This window comes from Mustela nivalis (genome assembly GCF_964662115.1).
Source record: "Mustela nivalis genome assembly, chromosome: 8".
Taxonomy (NCBI): domain Eukaryota; kingdom Metazoa; phylum Chordata; class Mammalia; order Carnivora; family Mustelidae; genus Mustela; species Mustela nivalis.
The window spans coordinates 6020720-6040572 of NC_139027.1; the positions used below are offsets into that span (position 1 = coordinate 6020720).

The window sequence follows — 19853 nt, forward strand, 5'->3', positions numbered from 1 at the left end:
TGTGAGCGGGGAAAATTCTTTCCGGGTTCTATCTTGGGCAGATAGAAAGCCATTTGACTCTTGCTTTTTTCCGGCCTGCAGATCTAGCAATGAAAATGATCCTATTACTGCCCATTAATACCAGCAGGAGATTGAAAAGGTCCCTGTGAACTAACTGCCTTTTATCACTTTGTCCCCCTTTTATTCCTAGCCTAAATTGTTTAGGGTCTTAGAAACTGGACTTAAAATATTTACAAGTCTCGCCGAGACCCTTTCAGTAGTGTGATTCATCTTTTTACCTAGCTTTTTGTTCTTTAAAAACGAGGAATGCCTTGCCAAGCGCTGGTACTCCGCATGCGTCTGCCTTTCCTGTTCCCCCCCCAGAGCATGGACCACTTCGACGACATCGGTCCCAGCGTCGTCATGGCCTCCCCAGGCATGATGCAGAGCGGCTTATCCAGGGAGCTCTTCGAAAGCTGGTGCACGGATAAGAGGAACGGCGTCATTATAGCAGGGTACTGTGTGGAAGGGACACTTGCCAAGGTCAGCCATGGTCTTAGACCACTGCGTTACTCCTAATCAGAATTGCCAAGGTGGCACATTAAAGCCTGAGAAGCGCCCATCGGTCTCAGTAAAAACTATGGGAAGGAACCGATCTGAGACAGATGCAAAACCATGGATGCCCTCATTCACTGAAGAAGAAGTTTGCCAGTGTGTGTCCTCTTGATAAGTCACAGGAGGTGTCTGGGTCGATTGCCTGTCTTCCTGCTGATACACAGTCGATGCTAGCTCGGGGATGTGCACGTGGTGGGAAATCCGTGCAGAGCTCCAGAAGCCGTTTCTGAACATCCCAGCCTCGCATCCTCTTAGCTCCTCTTTGTAGAATTTGCCTTAGTTTTTAAAATACCTTGTGATTCCCCAGTGTGACCGTTTTTTATTACTTTAGGGTATTCTCAAGTCACACAATGTTGGCCATGTATTTAAAATAGATTTCCAGAACAGAAACACATCTGTTTGAAAGGTGACTTTTTAGAGCAGGACAATAGCTGGGAATCCAAGTTTGCCTTTCTGGCCATAAGTTACAATTGCCACTTCCAGTACTCTAAGTACATTGAATTTTAGTTAACCTGCTTACTTTCCTGATTAAATACTTGCTTGACCAAGAAAATAAGTATTTGATATTTACTAAGTCGATGGTTAGAATGCTTTTCGTGCTAAAGGTCCCAAATTTAACGTAAGAGTTTGTGGCTGCATTAACAAATAGAAAATGTACTTTTCTCTTCTGATTGGGTAGTTTATTTGCTTTGTTTCTTTTATTTTTGTTTTGTTTTGTTTTTTAACAGCATATCATGTCTGAGCCAGAAGAAATCACTACCATGTCTGGACAGAAGTTACCACTGAAAATGTCTGTTGATTACATTTCTTTCTCTGCTCACACAGATTACCAGCAAACCAGTGAATTTATTCGTGCTTTGAAACCGCCTCATGTGGTTAGTCTATGACTTTGACTTATAACATTAAAGAGGAAGAAAACATACCCAAGAAACCACAGCTGGTTTTCAAATCAGACACTGCCTATCATTAAGGTGGCCCTTTTCACAGAGTGTTTCTGGGAGCACTTGGACCTGGCCTTTGCAGCTCCCTTCTGAGTTAGGCAAGCTGTGCACTCTGTCTCCATTTAGCCAAAGTCCCTCATCAGATCCCCTAATCCCAACTCCAGTGCTCTTTCTGTCATTTTCTGCAGCCTCTCCCATAACCTAAGAGCACAGGCTTTGCTTGTGACTGCTTGTTTTGAATCTCAGCTCCATCTCTTACCTGCTGGGTAACCTTGGGCAAGTTACTTAACCTCTCTGTGCCCTATTAGTAATTAGGGATAATAATACCTCATAAGGTAATTGTGAAGAAGGGATGAGAGAACATAGATCTGAAGCATGTAATATGGTGCCTGGCAGGGAGTAAATGCTTAGTAAAATGAAAAGAAGAGAAAGATCATCTAATAGTAAAAATTAAAGATCCAAATAGATACAAAATCACATAGCTCCTTACTGATGTGATTTGTTTATATTTGTAAGTTTCATGTAATACAAAAGTAACAATTCTATTTTGGTGGGATTGGGGAGGGATAAGGGGAAAGCTTTAAAAAAAAAAAGTATTTTTAATCAACAGGACACTTTGGGAATTTGGGACAGGGAAGAAAGGATGAAGTGCCCTTCCTAGATTTATTGAAAAGTAGTTTAGAGGAAACAGCCTTTTGCTAGTCTTTTTCTCCTTAAATTTTTTCATTGTGGTAAAATATATGTGACATGGAAGTTGCCATTTTTATCTGGACAGTTCCATGGTGTGAATCACATTCACAGTGTTGTGCAACCGTCACCAACCCCTATTCCCAAACTTTTTCATCACCCCAAACAGAAACTCCCTACTCAGCAAAAATTCCCCATTTCCTCCTCCCCAGCCCCAGGTAATCTCCAGTTTACTTTCTGTCTCTCTGGATTTGCCTGGCGTAGACAGTGCATGTCAGTGAAATCCTACAGCACTGCACAGAATGTGTTCAAGGTTGGTCTGATAGTCGCACGAATCTGACTCCCATCCTCTGTGTGGGTGAACAACATTGCGCTGTCCGTATAGATCACACGCAGGCACGCGGTGTACACACGCCCCGGTGAAGCCTGACCTGTGAGCCTCTGTGTGAGGCCCTGTCCTCACTCCTTCAGTATATGAACCGAGGAGTGGGCTCGCCGGCTCGGAGGCTCGTTCAGCTTCCCGAGGTGGCTGCGCCATTCTGCGTACCCCCCGCATCCCAGGCAGGGCACAAGTGCTCCCATTCCTCCGCATCTTCGCCAACACTTGCCATTTGCCTTTTGTAATCACCGCTGCTCCTAGTGAGCGTGAAGCAGCATCTTGTGGTTTTGGTTCTCACTATCCTAATGACTCGTGGTATTGAGCGTCCTTTCCTGTGCTCGTGTGTTAATTTTTGAGTGATTTCTGGCCTGGAAGTCCTTGCAGGCCTTTCCCAGTGACCCTCACTCAGTAAGCAAAGTCTTGGGTGGAGAAAGATTTCTCGCCTCCTCTTTAGCTTGGCGAACTGGTGGATTTCGTGACGTGTGGGCCCCTCCCAGGCCCCCTCCTGTGTGTGGGTCACGGATGCGCTTGCACGTGTAGACGCCGGCGAGGAGGGACCGCACTGCCCTTTCTGTCAGCTCCACCGCCTCTTCCTCAGTCCCATTTCATTGCTCTCCAGGCTCGCTCTCTGCCGACAGTTTAAATTCCTGGATTGAACTCGATGCTTGCTTTCCTTCAGTAACCAGGTCAGCAACAGTATGATCTGCATGTTAGAGTAATAGTAGTGTTAAGGGTAACGACAAGTAAAAGCTAGTGTTTATTACTTACCATGTGCCAGGTACTGTACCCATGTTCTAAGTAATCTCTCCCCCTGACACGGGGCTCGAACTCACAACCCTGAGCTCAAGGGTTTACCGACTGAGTCAACATGGCAGCCTGTACTCTGGTTTACGTGTGTCAACTTGCTTACCCCTTACAACCAACAACTGTTTGTAGATGAGAAAATTGAGATGTTAAGTAACTTGCCCAAGTTGACGTAGCTCAGAAGTGCTTAAGGAGCCAGGATTCGTGTTTGAGTGCCAGACCTCAAGGTCGGGGCTCCTTACTTGGCCAAACGCCTCTGCCCGGTAGTGATTGCCGGAGAGGCTTCTGTGAGCCCAGGCGAGAAATCATCGACCAGGAGTCTGTAGGTTAAGAATGATCTGTCTTGTCAAATACAGATTATAGAAGTGAATGGAAAGAGGCTGGTATCTAATACAGTTACTGTAAATACCCCTCAAAGACAGTTTCATTTGGTTCAGAAATATCTTATTTGGTATTACTATAATAAATGGAAGAAAATACCAGAAGTCTTTTTCTTCCCCATAAGAAGCTTCTTTTGAATGTCTTGTATTAAGAGACCTAAAGGAAACTCTGCATTAGTAAGAGGAGCAATGGTTTCGTGCAAGAATCCTGCGTCTGAAGCCGGTGGGGGTTACAGACGTCACGGGCACAGTCCTTTACAGTTGAGCATAGAAGTCTGGGGGAAAAGTCCAGCTTCCATAAAGTTGTGTATCTCACTAGTGGGAACACCTGAAGTAGAAGGGTCTTTACTCTCTTAAAATAGTTCCGCTTCAGGATTTTTAAAGCCAAACAGAATGAAAATAACTGTACAAGTTTGACTGACAGGAGGCCCTCAAAGTTGTTAAGTTTAATAACGTCAAGTATATGTCTGTTTCACGTACTGAAGTCAGATGGGGGCCATCGTGAAGCCGCACTCAGGATGTTTCCCTATGGCCTCTTACATTCATTCTGTGTAGATTTTAGTCCATGGAGAACAAAACGAAATGGCCAGATTGAAAGCAGCCCTGATTCGAGAATATGAGGACAACGATGAAGTTCACATAGAGGTTCATAATCCTCGGAATACAGAAGCTGTGACCTTGAATTTCAGAGGAGAAAAACTAGCCAAGGTAAAAAGGTGGTTTATAATCTTATCCAGGTCTTTCTAAAAGGAAATGTATGCTTCTTAAAAATAATAGTCTTCTTTTCATCAAAGCAAGATAATGTCCTTAATGATGATTTCTGTCTACTTAGTATAGTGAAAGAATTTTATCCATATGCTTTTTTAGGTCTTCTGGTCCTACTAAGTCATTTCTTTACACAGAAAGTTTTCAAGTACATTAGATCTTAGGGCAGTTGAATTTGATAGCTTTGTTTTCTAGCTTTTGTTTTTGTTTATTTTTTAAGGTTTTATTGACTTCTTGAGAGTGCAGAGGGAGAGTGAGGGAGAAGCAGCCTCTCTGCTGAGCAGAGAACAATGTGGGACTCGATCCCAGGACCCTGAGATCATGACCTGAACCAAAGGCAGATGCTTAACCAGCGAGTCACCCAGGCGCCCCTGCATTTGTTAGCTTCGTAATCCTCATCTCTACTTCCCTTTCTTCCCTGGTCTGAGAATAAACAAATATTTATTACTGTTTTCCTACTATATCTAATAGTGTTCTGTCCACTGCTGTTTCTCCAGAAGAATCTAAAGATGGCTCATGTGTTTAAACATAAATGTGGAATGATGGAACATATTAAAAAAACTAAAAAAATTTGTCCATTTTTGATGCAATATACAGTGTTTTCAGGATTTAAAAATAAAATAGTTAAAAACCTTACCTGAGGGTGCCTGGGTGGCTCACAGTTGGTTAAGCCACTGCCTTCGGCTCAAGTCATGATCCTGGAGTGCCAGGATCGAGTTCTGCATCAGGCTCCCTGCTTGGCAGGGAGTCTGCTTCTCCCTCTGACCCTCCCCCTCATGCTCTCTCTCTTTCTCACTCTCCCTCTCTTTTTAAAATCTTTGAAAAAAAAAAAATCTTACCTGAGATTTTAGAGGGACGCTGTAAGGTATCTGTATTTGTATTTGTCCTTCCTGTTAAGACTTTTTTTCAAGAAACGTCTAAGGAAAACTTTTTCACGATTTATCTGAAGTTTTAAATATCAGACATGTATTAATGAGCAACTTTACAGCAATTCTTGTATAGTGAGCCAGATGTGAGAAGGCTAAATGACGAATATCTTTCCTTGCAGTGAGTTCACGAGGAAAAAAAGTCAGCAAAAGCTAAGATGTGAGGCTTTTGTTGCTAAAGAAGGACAGATGATTGGGTTTCCTCCTCAGTTAACTCCTGTTCACAAAACTTTCTAGCAGCCAGTTTAATGGAAGCGACCCTGTACCTATAGAAAAATGTATTTAGTGAGGAATCTAAGAATTGAATTTCCCCAACCCTGCTGGTTGAGATTTGGGGAGGGGCGACTATTTTATAGTCTTACAAATTTAGGAGAGGCGGAGTTGAACAAAATTAAGCTGATATCTTTAGAGCAGGACTTTCAGAGTTGGTTTTTTTTTTTTTAAGATTTTATTTATTTATTTGACAGAGTGTGTGTACAAGCAGGGGGAGCAGCAGGCAGAGGGAGAAGCAGGCTCCCCACGGAGCCGGGAGCCTGATACAGGGCTCGATCTCAATACCCTGGAATCGTAAGCTGAGCCGAAGGCAGATACTTAACTGACTGAGCCACCCAGCTGCATTTTTTTTAACTAGAGGGGCACCTGGGAGGCACAATTGGTTAAGTGTCCAACTTTTCAAATGCCTAATGGTCATTATTATGATTATCTGAATAATTGCATTTTCCAAAACTCTATTTCCTCCTCCTTTTTTTTTTTTTTTTTTTTTTTTAATAGGTCATGGGCTTTTTAGCCGACAAAAAACCAGAACAAGGCCAGCGGGTCTCGGGAATACTTGTTAAAAGAAACTTTAATTATCACATACTTTCTCCGTGTGACCTCTCCAGTAAGTATACTATTAAATGTCAAATATAAACTGATTTTCACATTGAAAGAAAAGCTATGAAAACTTCTCTTCCTAATGGCCAAATCTTAAGTAACAGCCAAGTAATAGAATTGAGTTAATAATCCCGTTCTTGGTGAACATTTTTCTTAACTGGGAGCATACGTTCACCTCCAAGGTTAACCGCTCCTGCTGACCCTTGACAAGCCTGTTTTCCACCTTTCACAATGGAGTTGTTGTACTTTTATTTTCTGAAGTAACTGTGGACTCCCCACATGTCCATTTTGATTCTTAAGACCTAGACTTCCACATCGCTTGCTGGGCCTCTATGTCGTGTGCCTGTGTAAATGCTGGGGGCCATTACTTTTGCAGTACATATGGCATTAGGTTAAATAACTGTGCTCCGTTTTATGCATACAGTGCTAATAAAGTGTGAGTGCTTTATGAAAGTATAAGAAAAAAGAAAGAAGAAAAATTTAAAACTAAACAGAAAAATTGAAAGAAAGGAGAGAATGTGATCAGTCGGGTGAATAGAACAAAGCCATGCACTAGATTTAGGGTGTATTTCGGTCTGTTAGAAGAAACTACATCCCAAAATTTTAAAGAAAGAAAAACACACATATAAAAACTAAGGTTAAAGACAATGAAATGATAGAATCTGACTGTAAAAATGAAAATTAGAAAAGATTTTTAAAAAGGAATTGATAAGAAGTATCAATTGATAAGAAGAAAAATTCAGAAAAAAATAGAGAAAGAAAATAATAAAGAAAAAATTCAACTTTGGAAGACTAAAGAATCATGGGGGAAACCCATGAATTCTCTGTGCCGGATTCCCCTCCCTCTGGAGTTCTGTGGTTCTCATTGATCGGTGAACGTGGTCTTGGCTGGGTGTTCTCGCCATCTTCTGGGGGAGGGGCCTGTTGCTGTGATTCTCCAGTGCCTCTGCCCAAGGCAGAATTGCCCCGCCCTTCCCAGGGGCCAGGCTAAGCAATCTGCTCAAGTTTCCTCTCCTGAGCTTTTGTTCCCTGAATGCTTTTACCTTTCTGTACAGCTTTAGAGGCGGGGAATGGGCAGCCTCCCCATCTCTGTCCCAGAGCTGAGAGCTCGGGGCCCTACTCCTCACTGCGCCCTCAGAGAAAAGCAGTCAGTCCCTCCCGTCTCCCTGGTCTCCGGCCGCGCTCCGAGCTCACCCGGCCTGTGACCAAGCGTTTCTGTCTCTGGCGCTCGGCCCCCTTTGGAGTCTCCAAACCCAGCAGATTCCTGCCGTGTTCCCATGCTATGCTGCTCCTCCCGGAGGAGGAAGGTGGTCTCTCCGGATCTGCCGCTTGTGGGGTCCCTGCTCGAAGAGTAGTGGCCCGAGCGTGCCTCGGATGGTGGTTTATGGCAACCCCGAGCTGAGAGCCCCCCTCGGCTCCACCTCTACAGCCAGCGTCCCTGCTCCAACACCTGGGGGCTCTGCCACCCTCAGACAACCCTGGTCTTTCTGTCACCCTAAGGGTCCTGAGACTACACTGTCCCAGCAAGGGTTCCACTCCCTGCCTAGCCTCTAGAGCAACATCCCTCCGTGGAGCGGACTTCTAAAAGTTCCAGTTTTGTGCTCTGCTCCTCTCTCGCTTGCTGGCAGCCAGCTGACGAGGCTCTCCCCGCCGGCCCCACGGTCTGTCTTCCCGTATATCTCCTCGGATTCACCTCTCTGCACGTCCCACCTTCCAGAAAGTGGTCGCCTTTCTGTTCCTAGAATTGCTGCTGTTCTTTTCTTCCGTCTCCTGTGGAGGTCGTAGGTGTTCAGAATGGTTTGATAACTACCTTGCTGAAATTCTGGGCCCAGATGAAATTTAGACCTCCTGCTCCTCCACCATTGGACCAGGCCTGTGGAAGGACAAGGAACAGCAGCATTTAGGTAGTCCTCTGTGAGCTGGGCCAGCCGTCAGCTTTGGCACATGCCGCGGTGGGGTATACCTTGTTCCCCGCTCTAGCAGTGAGAGCAGGCCTCCTCCGAGCCATGGGTGCCGGAGGACCGGACATGCGTTACAAAGCCCAGCTCCAGCCCCTGGAAAGCTGCCTCCTGGGAGAAGCATTCTTGTCCAGAGCTCGGCACCGTGCTGATGAGTGACACAGAGAAGTGCCTAAGTATACGAGGAGAGAACCGGCCTAGAAGAGTCGGGAAAGGTTTTGCAGACCAGGCAACACTTGCACCTCACAGTGAAGGATTGTCGGAAGTGGCCAAGCCCAGAAGACAGCAGAGGACAGCTGGCGCGCTGGCCGGGAGACCCTCAGGGACCTGATGTTTCCAGGGCAATTGAGACTGCTGTCGTACTGCTGAAGCATAAGCATAAGTCAGGGAGCAGGGGGGCCATGGGAGTTCAGGGGGGAAATGTAGGGCGGGAACAAATTAAGGAGCACCTCATGCGCTTCCTGAGAAACATGTTCGGATTTACCTTGTTTAACTCCCCTCCGTCCCTATACATGCAAATTGTACGTTGCAGATTATATTTTGTGCAACTCGTAGTGTTACTTAAAGTTTATTTATTCTGATTTCCTCTTCAGATTATACTGACTTGGCCATGAGCACTGTGAAACAGACCCAAGCCATTCCCTATACCGGCCCTTTTAATTTGCTCTGTTACCAGCTACAGAAATTGACAGGTGTGTATACTTGTTAAAATGCACCAAATTGTTTTCTGCTTTTGAGTAAGATAGGTATATATTTGGGAAAGGATGTTATTTAATTTGGGTAATGGTCCAAGAATTTGTACAAATTTTATTTGCACTTTGCTTGGACATGTTATCAGCTTTAGGTGAATTTTTGAAAATGTACTCATAAATTTGTTAAATTATGTTATACTTTTTAATCCTTGATTCACTGAAAATTCTAAGAACATCCGTAATCTTTGCCCCGTGTGTTTAAAATCTGCTGTTGTAAACTATTGCTAAATTTCATCTATTTCTTATTCAGAAAATAAGTTTCCTGGTTCCATCAAGTACCAGTCTACACAGCAGGTTCTGCAAGAACACATGACCACTGGCCAAAGGCCAGTAGAACAGTAAACCTGTTCTGTTTTCATACTAGACTATTCTGAGTTAGAGATTTTTGTGCATGGACATAATGAGGGGCAGTGACTAAGTCAAAGGGTGTGGGTTCCCTCTAATAAGCAGGAACTCTGAGTAACAAGTTACATTTTCTATTAATATGCTCTTCATAATTCAGGTAGCAAAATACCACCATAAAATAAACCAGTAGAAAGAAAATCTTTTTTTTTTTTTTAACTTCACATCCTCCTGTTAGAATTTATAGGTCTTAGCACAGAAAGTTAATAAAATATGTCTGAATTAACCCTTAATTAAAAGGTTCCTGGGAGGACCAGAAAAGTCTCCTCATAGCAGAATATTCCTATAGAGTGATGAAGGCAGAAGTGACTAGTTGGTAGTAGCTGACTAGTCTCATATTAAATTTAAGGTGCTAGTGGGTAAATCTCTTATATAAATGCAAATGTTTGACAGTCACCAAAGTTAATGACTGATAAAATGTTGAAGGTCCGAGGTAAATCCTGCTTTGTTATTTTTTTAATACATGTTGAGATCTTTCAGTTGCTACAAACATTCACATAAAGCTTAGTTATTTGAAATCTGGCTACATAAATGAGTAAATTAACTTTCTTACTGTATATCAAATTTATTTCAACTGTCTATAAACGGAATAATGATGCCTCTGGAAGATTATCAGAAAATTATATACATCTTAATGTTACTTCTTTTTCTCAGGTGACGTGGAAGAATTAGAAATTCAAGAAAAGCCTGCTCTGAAAGTGTTCAAGAATATTACTGTCATACAGGAGCCAGGAATGGTGGTGTTAGAAGTAAGATAAGATTATTTACCTTAACTAGGAGGGGGAAAAAATTTCTAGACTTCACATATAATTGTAGAGAAAATTTGTTTCTTCTCAGTCAGAAAAATATATAATGTGTGTGTGCATATTTTTCTTGCCCAAATCAGCTTAAAATATGACACAGCTGGGCATGTTCTCTGAGTTCCAATAACATAGAAACTAATATCAGGGGCACCTTGGGTGGCTCAGCTCGTTGAGCATCCAACTGTAGAGCTCGGCTCGGGCTTTGATCTCAGGGCCATGAGTTCAAGCCCCACGTTGGCCTGCACACTGGGTGTGGAACCTGGTTGAAAAGAAAAGAAAGGGGGCGCCTGGGTGGCTCAGTGAGTTAGGGCCTCAGCCTCCGGTTCGGGTCATGGTCCCAGGGTCCTGGGATCGAGCCCCACATCGGGCTCTCTGCTCAGCGGGGAGCCTGCTTCCTTCTCTCTCTCTGCCTGCCTCTCCGCCTACTTGTGATCTCTGTCAAATAAATTAAAAAATCTTAAAAAAAAAAGAAAGAAAGAAAAGAAAAGAAACCGCTGCACTTCATCTCGCTGGCGGGCTTTTTAAAAAAAAAAAAAAAGAAAAGAAAAAGAAAAGAAAGGAAATTAATATTAAATTAAGGCTTAATATTTTGTTTATGTAGTGAATATAGGTCTCATGTGAGAAGTTTCAACTAATTCTGAGATCGCCCAGGATATCTTCAGTTCTATCAAAAGAGCCCACGTTCCAAGATAAAAATCAAATTCTATTACATTGAAACAAATAGACTGGTCATGCAGCACTCTTTAGAGAGTGGAATTTTAAAAATCCAAATAAGCAAAAGTAAGGTGACCCAAATACACAAAGGCTAGAAACCGTTGAGTATGGTTTCTACTATTAGAATTTTAAATTCCTACTGGTAGAATTTGGAACCCAGACACCAGATTAATTTGATGGTTGAATTTGATAACTTGGCACCTGTTAAGTTTGGAGAAGGACTTTCAGAGTGAATCCTGGGACTAAATGAGCCAGGGAGATACCTCCTCTGTTTCTCCGCCTTGGGGTAGAATCTGATGTAACTGCCCCATCCAGATGGTTCACTGTTCTGTTCTTACACATTTTTTTTTTTAAGATTTTAACCATTTCTTTTAGAGAGAAGGAGAGAGAAAGCACACATGTGCAAGCTGGGAAAGGGACAAAGGGAAAAATTCTTTTTTTTTTTTATTTTTTTTAAGATTTTATTTATTTATTTGACAGAGAGAGATTACAAGTAGGCAGAGAGGCAGGCAGAGATAGAGAGGAGGAAGCAGGCTCCCTGCTGAGCAGACAGCCGGATGTGGGACTCGATCCCAGGACCCTGAGATCATGACCTGAGCCGAAGGCAGCGGCTTAACCCACTGAGCCACCCAGGCGCCCCCAAAGGGAAAAATTCTTAAAGCAGACTCCCTCCTGTGTGCAGAGCCCGCGTGCAGGGCTCGATCTCACAACCCCAAGACCACGACCTGAACTGAAATCAAGAGTCGAAACCTCAGCTGACTGAGTCCTCAGGCACCCTTACACATTAAGGAAGGCGTTTGTTCCTGAAGTAATTCACCTGGTCCCACCCGAGGAAAATGGTCATGGAGCCCTGGGCGTATGGAGGAGCAAAGGGTCCTAAGCTTCGTGTGGAAATCCAGAGGAAGTGTTTAGAACTACTGCTGTGTGCTTATGAGGCCCAGTGCTCAGGGATCTGCTCTTGAGTCCCAGCACCGGAGTTACTGCTGGCTTAGCTCATGCGTGACCTCTGAAAAAGGAAGGTGTTCTGAGGGTCAGGTGAGGGGATGCCCACAAAGTCCTTGCCGCAAAGGCTGTGCTCATGCTGTGCTCAGCAGATCGCAGAAAAGCCCAGCGTTGTTAATTTCAGGTTAGTTTCATAGAGAAAATGCACAAAACGGAAGTCACGTGTGTACAGTCCGTGGATGAGCGGGGAGCACTCACGGCTTTTGTGGTTAGCCCTATTCACGCCTTCCTAATTCTGCCTTTTGCTTTGCAGTGGCTGGCAAACCCTTCCAATGATATGTATGCAGATACAGTAACAACCGTGATACTGGAAGTCCAGTCCAACCCGAAAATAAGGAAAGGTACGGAATGGTTGCATTTTGATCAGTTGATTCTTTCATGTCTCCCATGGTCTGCGAAGACAGAATCCTAGAACTTGAAATCTGCTTGTTCTCGTCCTGTAGCCTTCATGATACAATATGTGCATAACACTGCATGTCACTTACATTTTATTTCTTGTCGTGGGTCTTTTATTTGTGCTGTTGCCCAAAATCTGGTTGCCCTGAACACTAGGATAAAATTCCTTAGTCATGGTCCTCTCAAAACCACTTTAATCAGAAATTCCAAACTACTGCTGAACAGAGCTAGCATGTCTAGTAAGAGAATCTGCGGCCCTCTGGGGGTGTGGTGAAACCTATGGAACAGAGTGGAATCTCCCTTCAGGGCAGTTTCGCAGTCACTTTATGTTTCCTTTTCTAAGTCATCATTTTCAGTCACAGAAGACACTAGTGAAGACAGGTGTGTGATTCTTTACAGCTGTGCTATTTTATGCATAATTCAGGGTAAGGCTTCAGTGGCACGGACGGACGCTAACCCCTGAAGAGTCTGCGGAAGCCCCGCAGCCTTTACCCTCCTCCTCGTACCAGGTCTTGTCCCCCAGAGAACGGTTTTCTGTCGTGAAATTGCAAAAAATAAACAAATAGGTAGTGTTTGATTGCAGGAGGAGAAAACGTTTCACTGGATCCATGATCCATCGTCTTGTGACTGCATCTACGTAATGAGATGAATAAATACGTAGACAAATCTAAATTATTCATCTGAGGTGCTGGTAAGCGTTCGAATTTGTTTTGAGGAATAGTAAAACTGTGAAAACGTTCCTGTGGACACCGCTGATGAGTTGTGTTCGTTGAATTGGCTCATGGGGAACAGACACCCCCGTGTGCGTGTTGCGTGGCGGAGGGAGCGGTGCGTCTCCACGAGTCTCACTCAGGGTCACAGTCTGTGCCCCTGAACGCAAAAGTACACACGTGACAGAACAGCTCCAAGGGTGGCTGTCAGGTTTTTCATATTTTATTTACTATTTTATATTTTTCTTAGGTGATAAAAATAGAATAGGCAGAGCACCAGGTGGGGGCGTGTGTGGGAGGGCGGGCTTTCCTTGTGCGGCTGTCCCAGCCCGTGAGTGGTGGCGCGGTGAGGGACAGAGCGGAGGGCAGAGAACACGAAAAGGTTCAAACCCAGAGCTCTGCGGGGTGCGCCCTTCCGGACGGACGCCCGCTTCCCTGAGAGCACGGCCTTCCCTCCGACCCGGATGCGGTCCGCTCAGCCCGATCGCTCCGACCTGAATCGCTTTAACCTCCCGGGCTCCTTTCTGTTCGTTGCGCTTTGATAACCCTTTTGTAAGAGGAAGTCTGTCTTGTGGTATAACACCTGATGTCAGTATTCTTGTCAGATATGTGGCTACTCTTCTGAAAAATGAGACGTCTGTGCAAAAATGGTGTGTTTCTAGGCCGGTTAGGATGCTGGGGAGTCTTTGGGCCGAGTCATGTATTAGCCACCCTGAACCCGTGCCTCACCGTGAGGGGGGCCAGGGACCACGGGGCGTGTTGGGCTTGGGACCGTCCGCTGTGTTGTCCTGATGCCGCCTGCAGCCGTGACGAAGCCGCCGCTTAGCGACTGTGCTGGAAAGCGAAAACAGACGTCAGCAGACGTGTCTGTCCGGGCGGAGCACACGAGTGCGGAGCTGCCATGAAGCGGCCTGGCTGCCTCTTCGTACTCGGGTGCGAGGGGAGGGCGCCCTCTCCCTGCTCTGTGCCGGCTGACGATGGCTACTCTATCCTTAGTGATCATTTTTAATAACAGAGTAACGGTGCAGACATGGCTTCCTGAGGTTGGCCTCTGGGCACTTCCCAGGGATTCCGTGCACGCAGGTTGGAGGAGGGTTGGTCCCCGAGCTAACTGTGCTAAATCAGCAGGCCGCCCTGGGTTCCCTAGTTCTTCGCTGCTTTGTGCTGTATTCAGCAAAGGAGAGTCTGTTCTTCTGGAGTAACGAGGTGCTTGCAGAGCTGACATTCATTTGACAAATATTTATCGAGCACCTTCTGTTGGGCAGGGGTATTTCTAGGTGCTTAGGGCACAGCAGAGGACACAGCAGGTGGCTGCCCCCAGGGAGCTGGTGCTCCAGTGAGCGCTGGGGCAGCTTCGTAGGGCTTGGAGCGGGGGCAGAAGCGGGGGGTTTTATGGACCACTTTGAGGACTTTGGCCTTGTAGTCTGAGTGAAGTGGGTTGCGTTGTAAGGTTTTTAAAGGATTAGGCTGGCGTTCGTTAAGAGACTGGGAGGGCGAGTAAGGAGGCAGGCATTTCATCCCGGGGCGCTCGTGGCGGGGCGGGCGAGGGGCTGGCCAAGAGTATTTGGGTTCTGGAGCTAGGTGGAAGGTCGAGCCCGCAGTCTTTCCTGCTGGGTCAGATACAGAGGGCGAGAGAGAGCAGACGAGATGAATTTGAAAGAGGGGAGACAGTGACCCGAGGAGTGTTCACGCTACATGAGCCTGGAAAGCTGTCACCCGTGGGACGACGTGACAGGGTTTTTAATAAGTAGAACTTGCTTCTACAGAAGATGAAAAACAGCACGAGGCTGACACACTCCCTTTCCTTTTGCCGCATGTGAGGGAGTGGAGCACGGTCATCACATACACTTGTTGTGTAACGAACTTTCTCCCATCCAGACTCGGTCTTTGAACTCCTAGAACAGAGTCGGCAACCCGCGCCCACAAGCCAAGTCCAGCCCTCCCCGCCTTGTAAAGTCCTATGGGAAGACGGTGATGTGTGTGTCGCGCCTGCCGCTGCTGTCCCGCGAGCGGAGCCGAGCCGGCTGCTTACAGCAGAGACCGCGGGGCTCACCAGCCTCAGATGCGATCGGGCTGCGTTCGGAGCTCGGCTGGGTCCCTTCTAGAGACGCGCTCTGCGACCGGGCCGAGTCTGCTTTGCGAGCATCCTTTCCCCTTTCCTTTCTCATCCTGCCAAGACTTGGGTCCAGACTCTGGAAACACAAGTTGTGTTTGTCCCTGTGTGTGTGTTTAGCCCCAGTTTCAATTTCCGTATTCCCTTGTTCTCGTCAAGGACACACAGCCAAGCTGAAGCAGTTTCTAAATGGGTTCTTTTATGTTCTTCTGTTGCATTACGTCCTTCTGTTTGGCCCTGCGCCTGTTTTCAGCACGTCTGGGTGCTGACCTGCACCCCCGCTGGGCAGGCGCGCATAGCAACTGTCTGATTTCACGCAGTCCGCTTCCGATCGTGCGGATCTCAGGAGTGTGTTGCAAAGATCAGTGGTAAATAAGCAGATAGGCAGGCATGAGCAATGTGTTTGGAAAGTTCCTTCCAGGAGTTTCATAACTTTGATGTTTTTAGTGTATTTTATGAGATTTTACATGTCAGTTAAATGCTTGTTTAATACTTAATAGAATTAATGATTACAGTTAAAACATGAAGTTGTATTATGTAGCTTTCTTGGCTGGTATCTGGTTCATTGTATATTCAGTTAAAACTCAGACTATTTCAACAGAAGGAAAAAAACCTTTCTGCCGCAACACTGTGTTGTGATGGATGGTTAACTGCGCATGTGATCATTTTGCTGTATATACAGATATCAGATCATTATGTTGTATACCTGAAACTGATATGTCCTATGCCACTAAGATCTGCATTTTTAAAAAAGAAGGAAAAACATCATGAATTAAAAGCAATCAGAGTACCTGTAGTCAACAGAATAATTGAGGAGAAATGACAGCCTGGCTCTTTCCCACAGGGTAGGTTCCCTGCGATCAACCTGAAACAGTCAACATCACTCCACAAAGAAACGTCGTGTTCTTTAGCTGTAAGCCCCCAGTCAAGAGAGCGACCAATCTGCTTACTTTTTTTTCCCTCCCACTTTCTCTATGACTTTCTCTCTTCTGGACCTTCCATAAAAATGGAATTGTAATACGTGGGGTTTTATGACTGGCATCTTTCACTGTGCGTAACGCTTCCAAGTTTCATCCTTGTTGTGGGATGACTCAGGACTTCATTCCTTTTCGTGGCAACGTAATTTTCCATTGTGTAGACGTACCACAGTTTGTTTCTCCTTTCCTTAGTTGATAGACACGCGGCTTGTTTCTCCCATGTGGCTGTCATGGATAACGTTGCTCTCAGCATTCGCGTACGTGTTTTTGTGTTAACGTGTTTTCAGTTCTTTTAGTCTGCATGTGGGAGTAGAGATGCTAGGTCACATGCTAACAGAGGACCTGCCAGACAGTTCTGCACAGTTTTGCTGCTGGTGATGGGCGGGGAGGCACTTCCTGATGTCCCGGGGGCACACTTGAAACTCCACTTCCCCTTCCTGAACTCTCAGCTTCCTGTGTTTGGGGGTGGGAAGCTAAGTAATCTATCTGGGGCATGGTGTTAAACAGTACTCTTATTAAAATCACTAGAGGTGCGTTACATAGAGGAGAATGCAAAAGTTAAACCGTGTTGTAGGTAAGACAGAAGCTCTGGAGAGCCCAGACATGCCCCTGGGAATCCTGAATTACAAGTTCTCTTCCGCTCAAAAATGAGATAGAGAAGTTTTGAGGAACATTGCAAATAAAGTGTAAAATGTAACATTACAAAAATAAATGTCATCTTGTGGTTCTGTTTTTAACAAGAACAAAAGACGAAGCGAAGAAAACGGCGGTTTGCCTCCAGAAGGTGGTCTGTTTGTCCCTGCAAGGATCCCACGGTGGCCGCCTTCCCTTCTCCGCGGCGGTCTGTGTTCTGATCATCCACTCAGGAACGCATCTCAGTAAGAATTTGGAAATTGAACTCTGTGGCTTTCTTTCCCCCAGGTGTGGTGCAGAAGGTTTCCAAAAAATTAGAAATGCACGTTTATAGCAAGAGGCTGGAGATCATGCTGCAGTAAGTGTTGTCCCCATGACTGCCCCCCAGGGGTGGCGAGGGTGGGGGTAGGGGGAGGCCGGGACTGGGTTCTGGCTCACCGATGGCGGTGAAGCTTGGGCAGGTCACTTAGCTGCTCTGGGGGTCTGTGTCTGTGTCCATAAAGTGGTTTGAGCCACATCCTTCCAGCAAACACTTTAGTTAGTCCCAAGTACCTGTGACCTTGCTTAGCCATTTCTGGCATAGTCTACCACGATTCACCCATCTTTACTGAGGACAAGTACTGAACTCTTCGCCTGGTGTTACTGTGCCCTTAAGAATTACTACATATATATTTTCCTCAAGTGTCAGTTCTGCATGAAGAGTGGTTTTCTTCTGGACTCATCTCAGATAATAAGTCTGCAAACTATGAATTACCTTTAAACTCAGTATTTTTCTAAATACCAGATATGTAGTACTCTTTAAGACTGATTTTGGGGGGCTCCTGGCTGGCTCAATCAGGGCATGAGTTCAAACCCCACAATGGGTGTGGAGCCTCCTTAAAATAAAAAAACTTTCAAATATTGACTTGGGGTTTTTTACCCAGGTAAAATAATGATTTGCATCATAGGGGATAACCACCATTTAAGCTATATATTATGCCAAGAAAAGGAAAATTAAAAGATTTGAATTTAATTTTATAATTTCCACATCTAGCACAGTTCCTTGAACATAGTATCTCTCATTCTTATTGAATAAGTGACTGCTTCTACTTTTTTCCACTTTCACTAACTGCCTCTATTTTTTAAATTGAGAATTACCTGACTAGACATCTTAAAAAAAGAAGGTGCTCTGTATGTTTGGAGGTTTGGCGTTAACATTTCTGTTCTTTCTGCCAGATTCCTCACCGACAATCTTTTAAGGCAGCCAGTTAGCAGCTTTTAAAAAATGGACAGGCTTTCAAGGGTGACCTTGCTAGAAGAAGCTACCACACGGCTTCAGAAAAATGTTCTTGCTGCTGCCATTTTGATTTTGAAAAGCCTCTCCGTCGTACAGACCGGAAAGCAGCTCCCAGGGCTTGCTTGCCCAGACCCACTGCCCCGGCCCAGACCCACCGCCCCGCCCAGACCCACCGCCCCGGCCGTCTTCCTCACACTTCCACTCACAGCCTCGAACTGTGACAAACAGGAATGTGGACTAAAGAGCTAAAGCTTACATTGACCTCCTGAACGTGCCATACCAGCGTACTTAATCTCCCAAGTCGATCATAATCTAAAAACTCTAGTTCTTTAGGGCCCCCTGGGTGGCTCAGTGGGTTAGGCCTCTCCCTTTGGCTCGGGTCATGATCTCAGAGTCCTGGGATCGAACCCTGCATCAGGTTCTCTGCTCTGTGGGGAGCCTGCTTCCCCCTGCCTCTCGGCCTGCTTATGATCTCTGTCTCTCTCTCTGTCAAATAAATAAATAAAATCTTTAGAAAATTAAAAAATAAAATAAAAACTCCAGTTGTTTAAATCCTTAGGACTTAGGATTGTATAGGAATACGTTTATTGGTTTCTTTAAACAAACCAATAATTGATTACATGAACATGAAATATTTTTCCCTACCTTTTGAATATAGTTCTGGTTAAAATACAGCATTTTTCCTTAGTAACTAGGTTCCCCAGTCAGTTTTACTCAGATTGCCGTTAACTGATTACCGTTATTACCTGAGAGAGCAGGAGGCTGGCCGGCCCTCCCCGCGGCCCAGTGGACCTCCACGTGGACAGCGAGGGCCCATCGGGGGCTGACCGGCTGCCTTGTCGGCTTTGCGGGCTGCCCTTCCCGGCCTGTGCCCAGCCTGCTGCCTGGACGCCGGTGGCAGGTGCCTGTGTACCTGACGGGGACGGATGTGGAAATTAGTGCTTAAACTCTAGCTCCTCGGTGACAGGCGCAGGGTCTTAGTGACGTCCATCCCCGAGAAGACGGCACATAGCAGATGCTCAGTGAAAAGAGTTTAACTCAAAAGAGGCATTTGAAATCCATCCAGGGGGGGGCAGACAGCGTGGCCTGAGTCCTTTCAGTGGCGATACCCGGATTTCAGCACCAGCCCCACGGCCTCTGGCTGTTCGCAGGGGCTCCCTGTGTCTTGTTTTCCTCCTGCGTGGACGGGGCTTCTCAGTAAGTTACTGTAAGTTCAGATTGTTTGTATGAAGTGCATGCATAAGGCCAGCTGAACAACGTTTTTTTTGTTTTATTTGGTTTTTTTAAAGTAAGCTCTTGGCCCAGCGTGGGGCTCGAACTCCTGGCCCTGAGATGAAGAATCACATGTTCTACCGACTGAGCCAGCCAGGTGCCCCTGAAGAAAGCAGTCTTAATGACAGCTGTGTATTTTACCCATTTTATAAAATTAATAAGCAAATTTAAATTAAGTACATCTCAGGAACAGGTAGACATATTCTACTAAAGAACAAGGGCCGTCTTCAATATCACTTTTCCCCCAGGACATAAAAATGTACTTGACTTACATGTTAATGCATCTGCACTAATCTGGCGTCTTTGTTTACCTTAGGGACATATTTGGAGAAGACTGTGTAAGTGTGAAAGATGGTTCTGTCCTCAGTGTCACAGTGGATGGGAAAACTGCTAATATCAACTTGGAGACTCGGGTATGTAGCCGCTTCTTCCCACATTTCAGGGCACTTGGAAGAGAAAGTGAAAACAGAAGTAATCTCTGGTCTCCCATCCGACA

The 19853-nt window shown here is 45.4% G+C and overlaps 1 protein-coding gene and 1 long non-coding RNA gene across 2 annotated transcripts in view; one reads left to right on the plus strand and one right to left on the minus strand.

Annotated features, from left to right (window-relative positions):
- The window catches only part of CPSF3 (cleavage and polyadenylation specific factor 3), a 44141-nt gene that overhangs the window by 21849 nt on the left and 2439 nt on the right, over positions 1–19853 (plus strand). Inside the window, exons 9-17 of the mRNA XM_082743665.1 lie at positions 364–522; positions 1323–1469; positions 4341–4493; positions 6248–6356; positions 8901–8999; positions 10116–10210; positions 12234–12321; positions 17098–17167; positions 19674–19770. Of these exons, the coding sequence (XP_082599791.1) occupies positions 364–522; positions 1323–1469; positions 4341–4493; positions 6248–6356; positions 8901–8999; positions 10116–10210; positions 12234–12321; positions 17098–17167; positions 19674–19770 (1017 nt within the window). The remainder of the gene's footprint in view (positions 1–363; positions 523–1322; positions 1470–4340; positions 4494–6247; positions 6357–8900; positions 9000–10115; positions 10211–12233; positions 12322–17097; positions 17168–19673; positions 19771–19853) is intronic.
- Positions 1253–8887, minus strand: LOC309871021. The gene is made up of 3 exons (XR_014314951.1): positions 8160–8887; positions 5390–5493; positions 1253–3304 (listed from the first exon to the last, which is right to left on the minus strand). It is a non-coding gene; the product is annotated as an uncharacterized lncRNA (long non-coding RNA).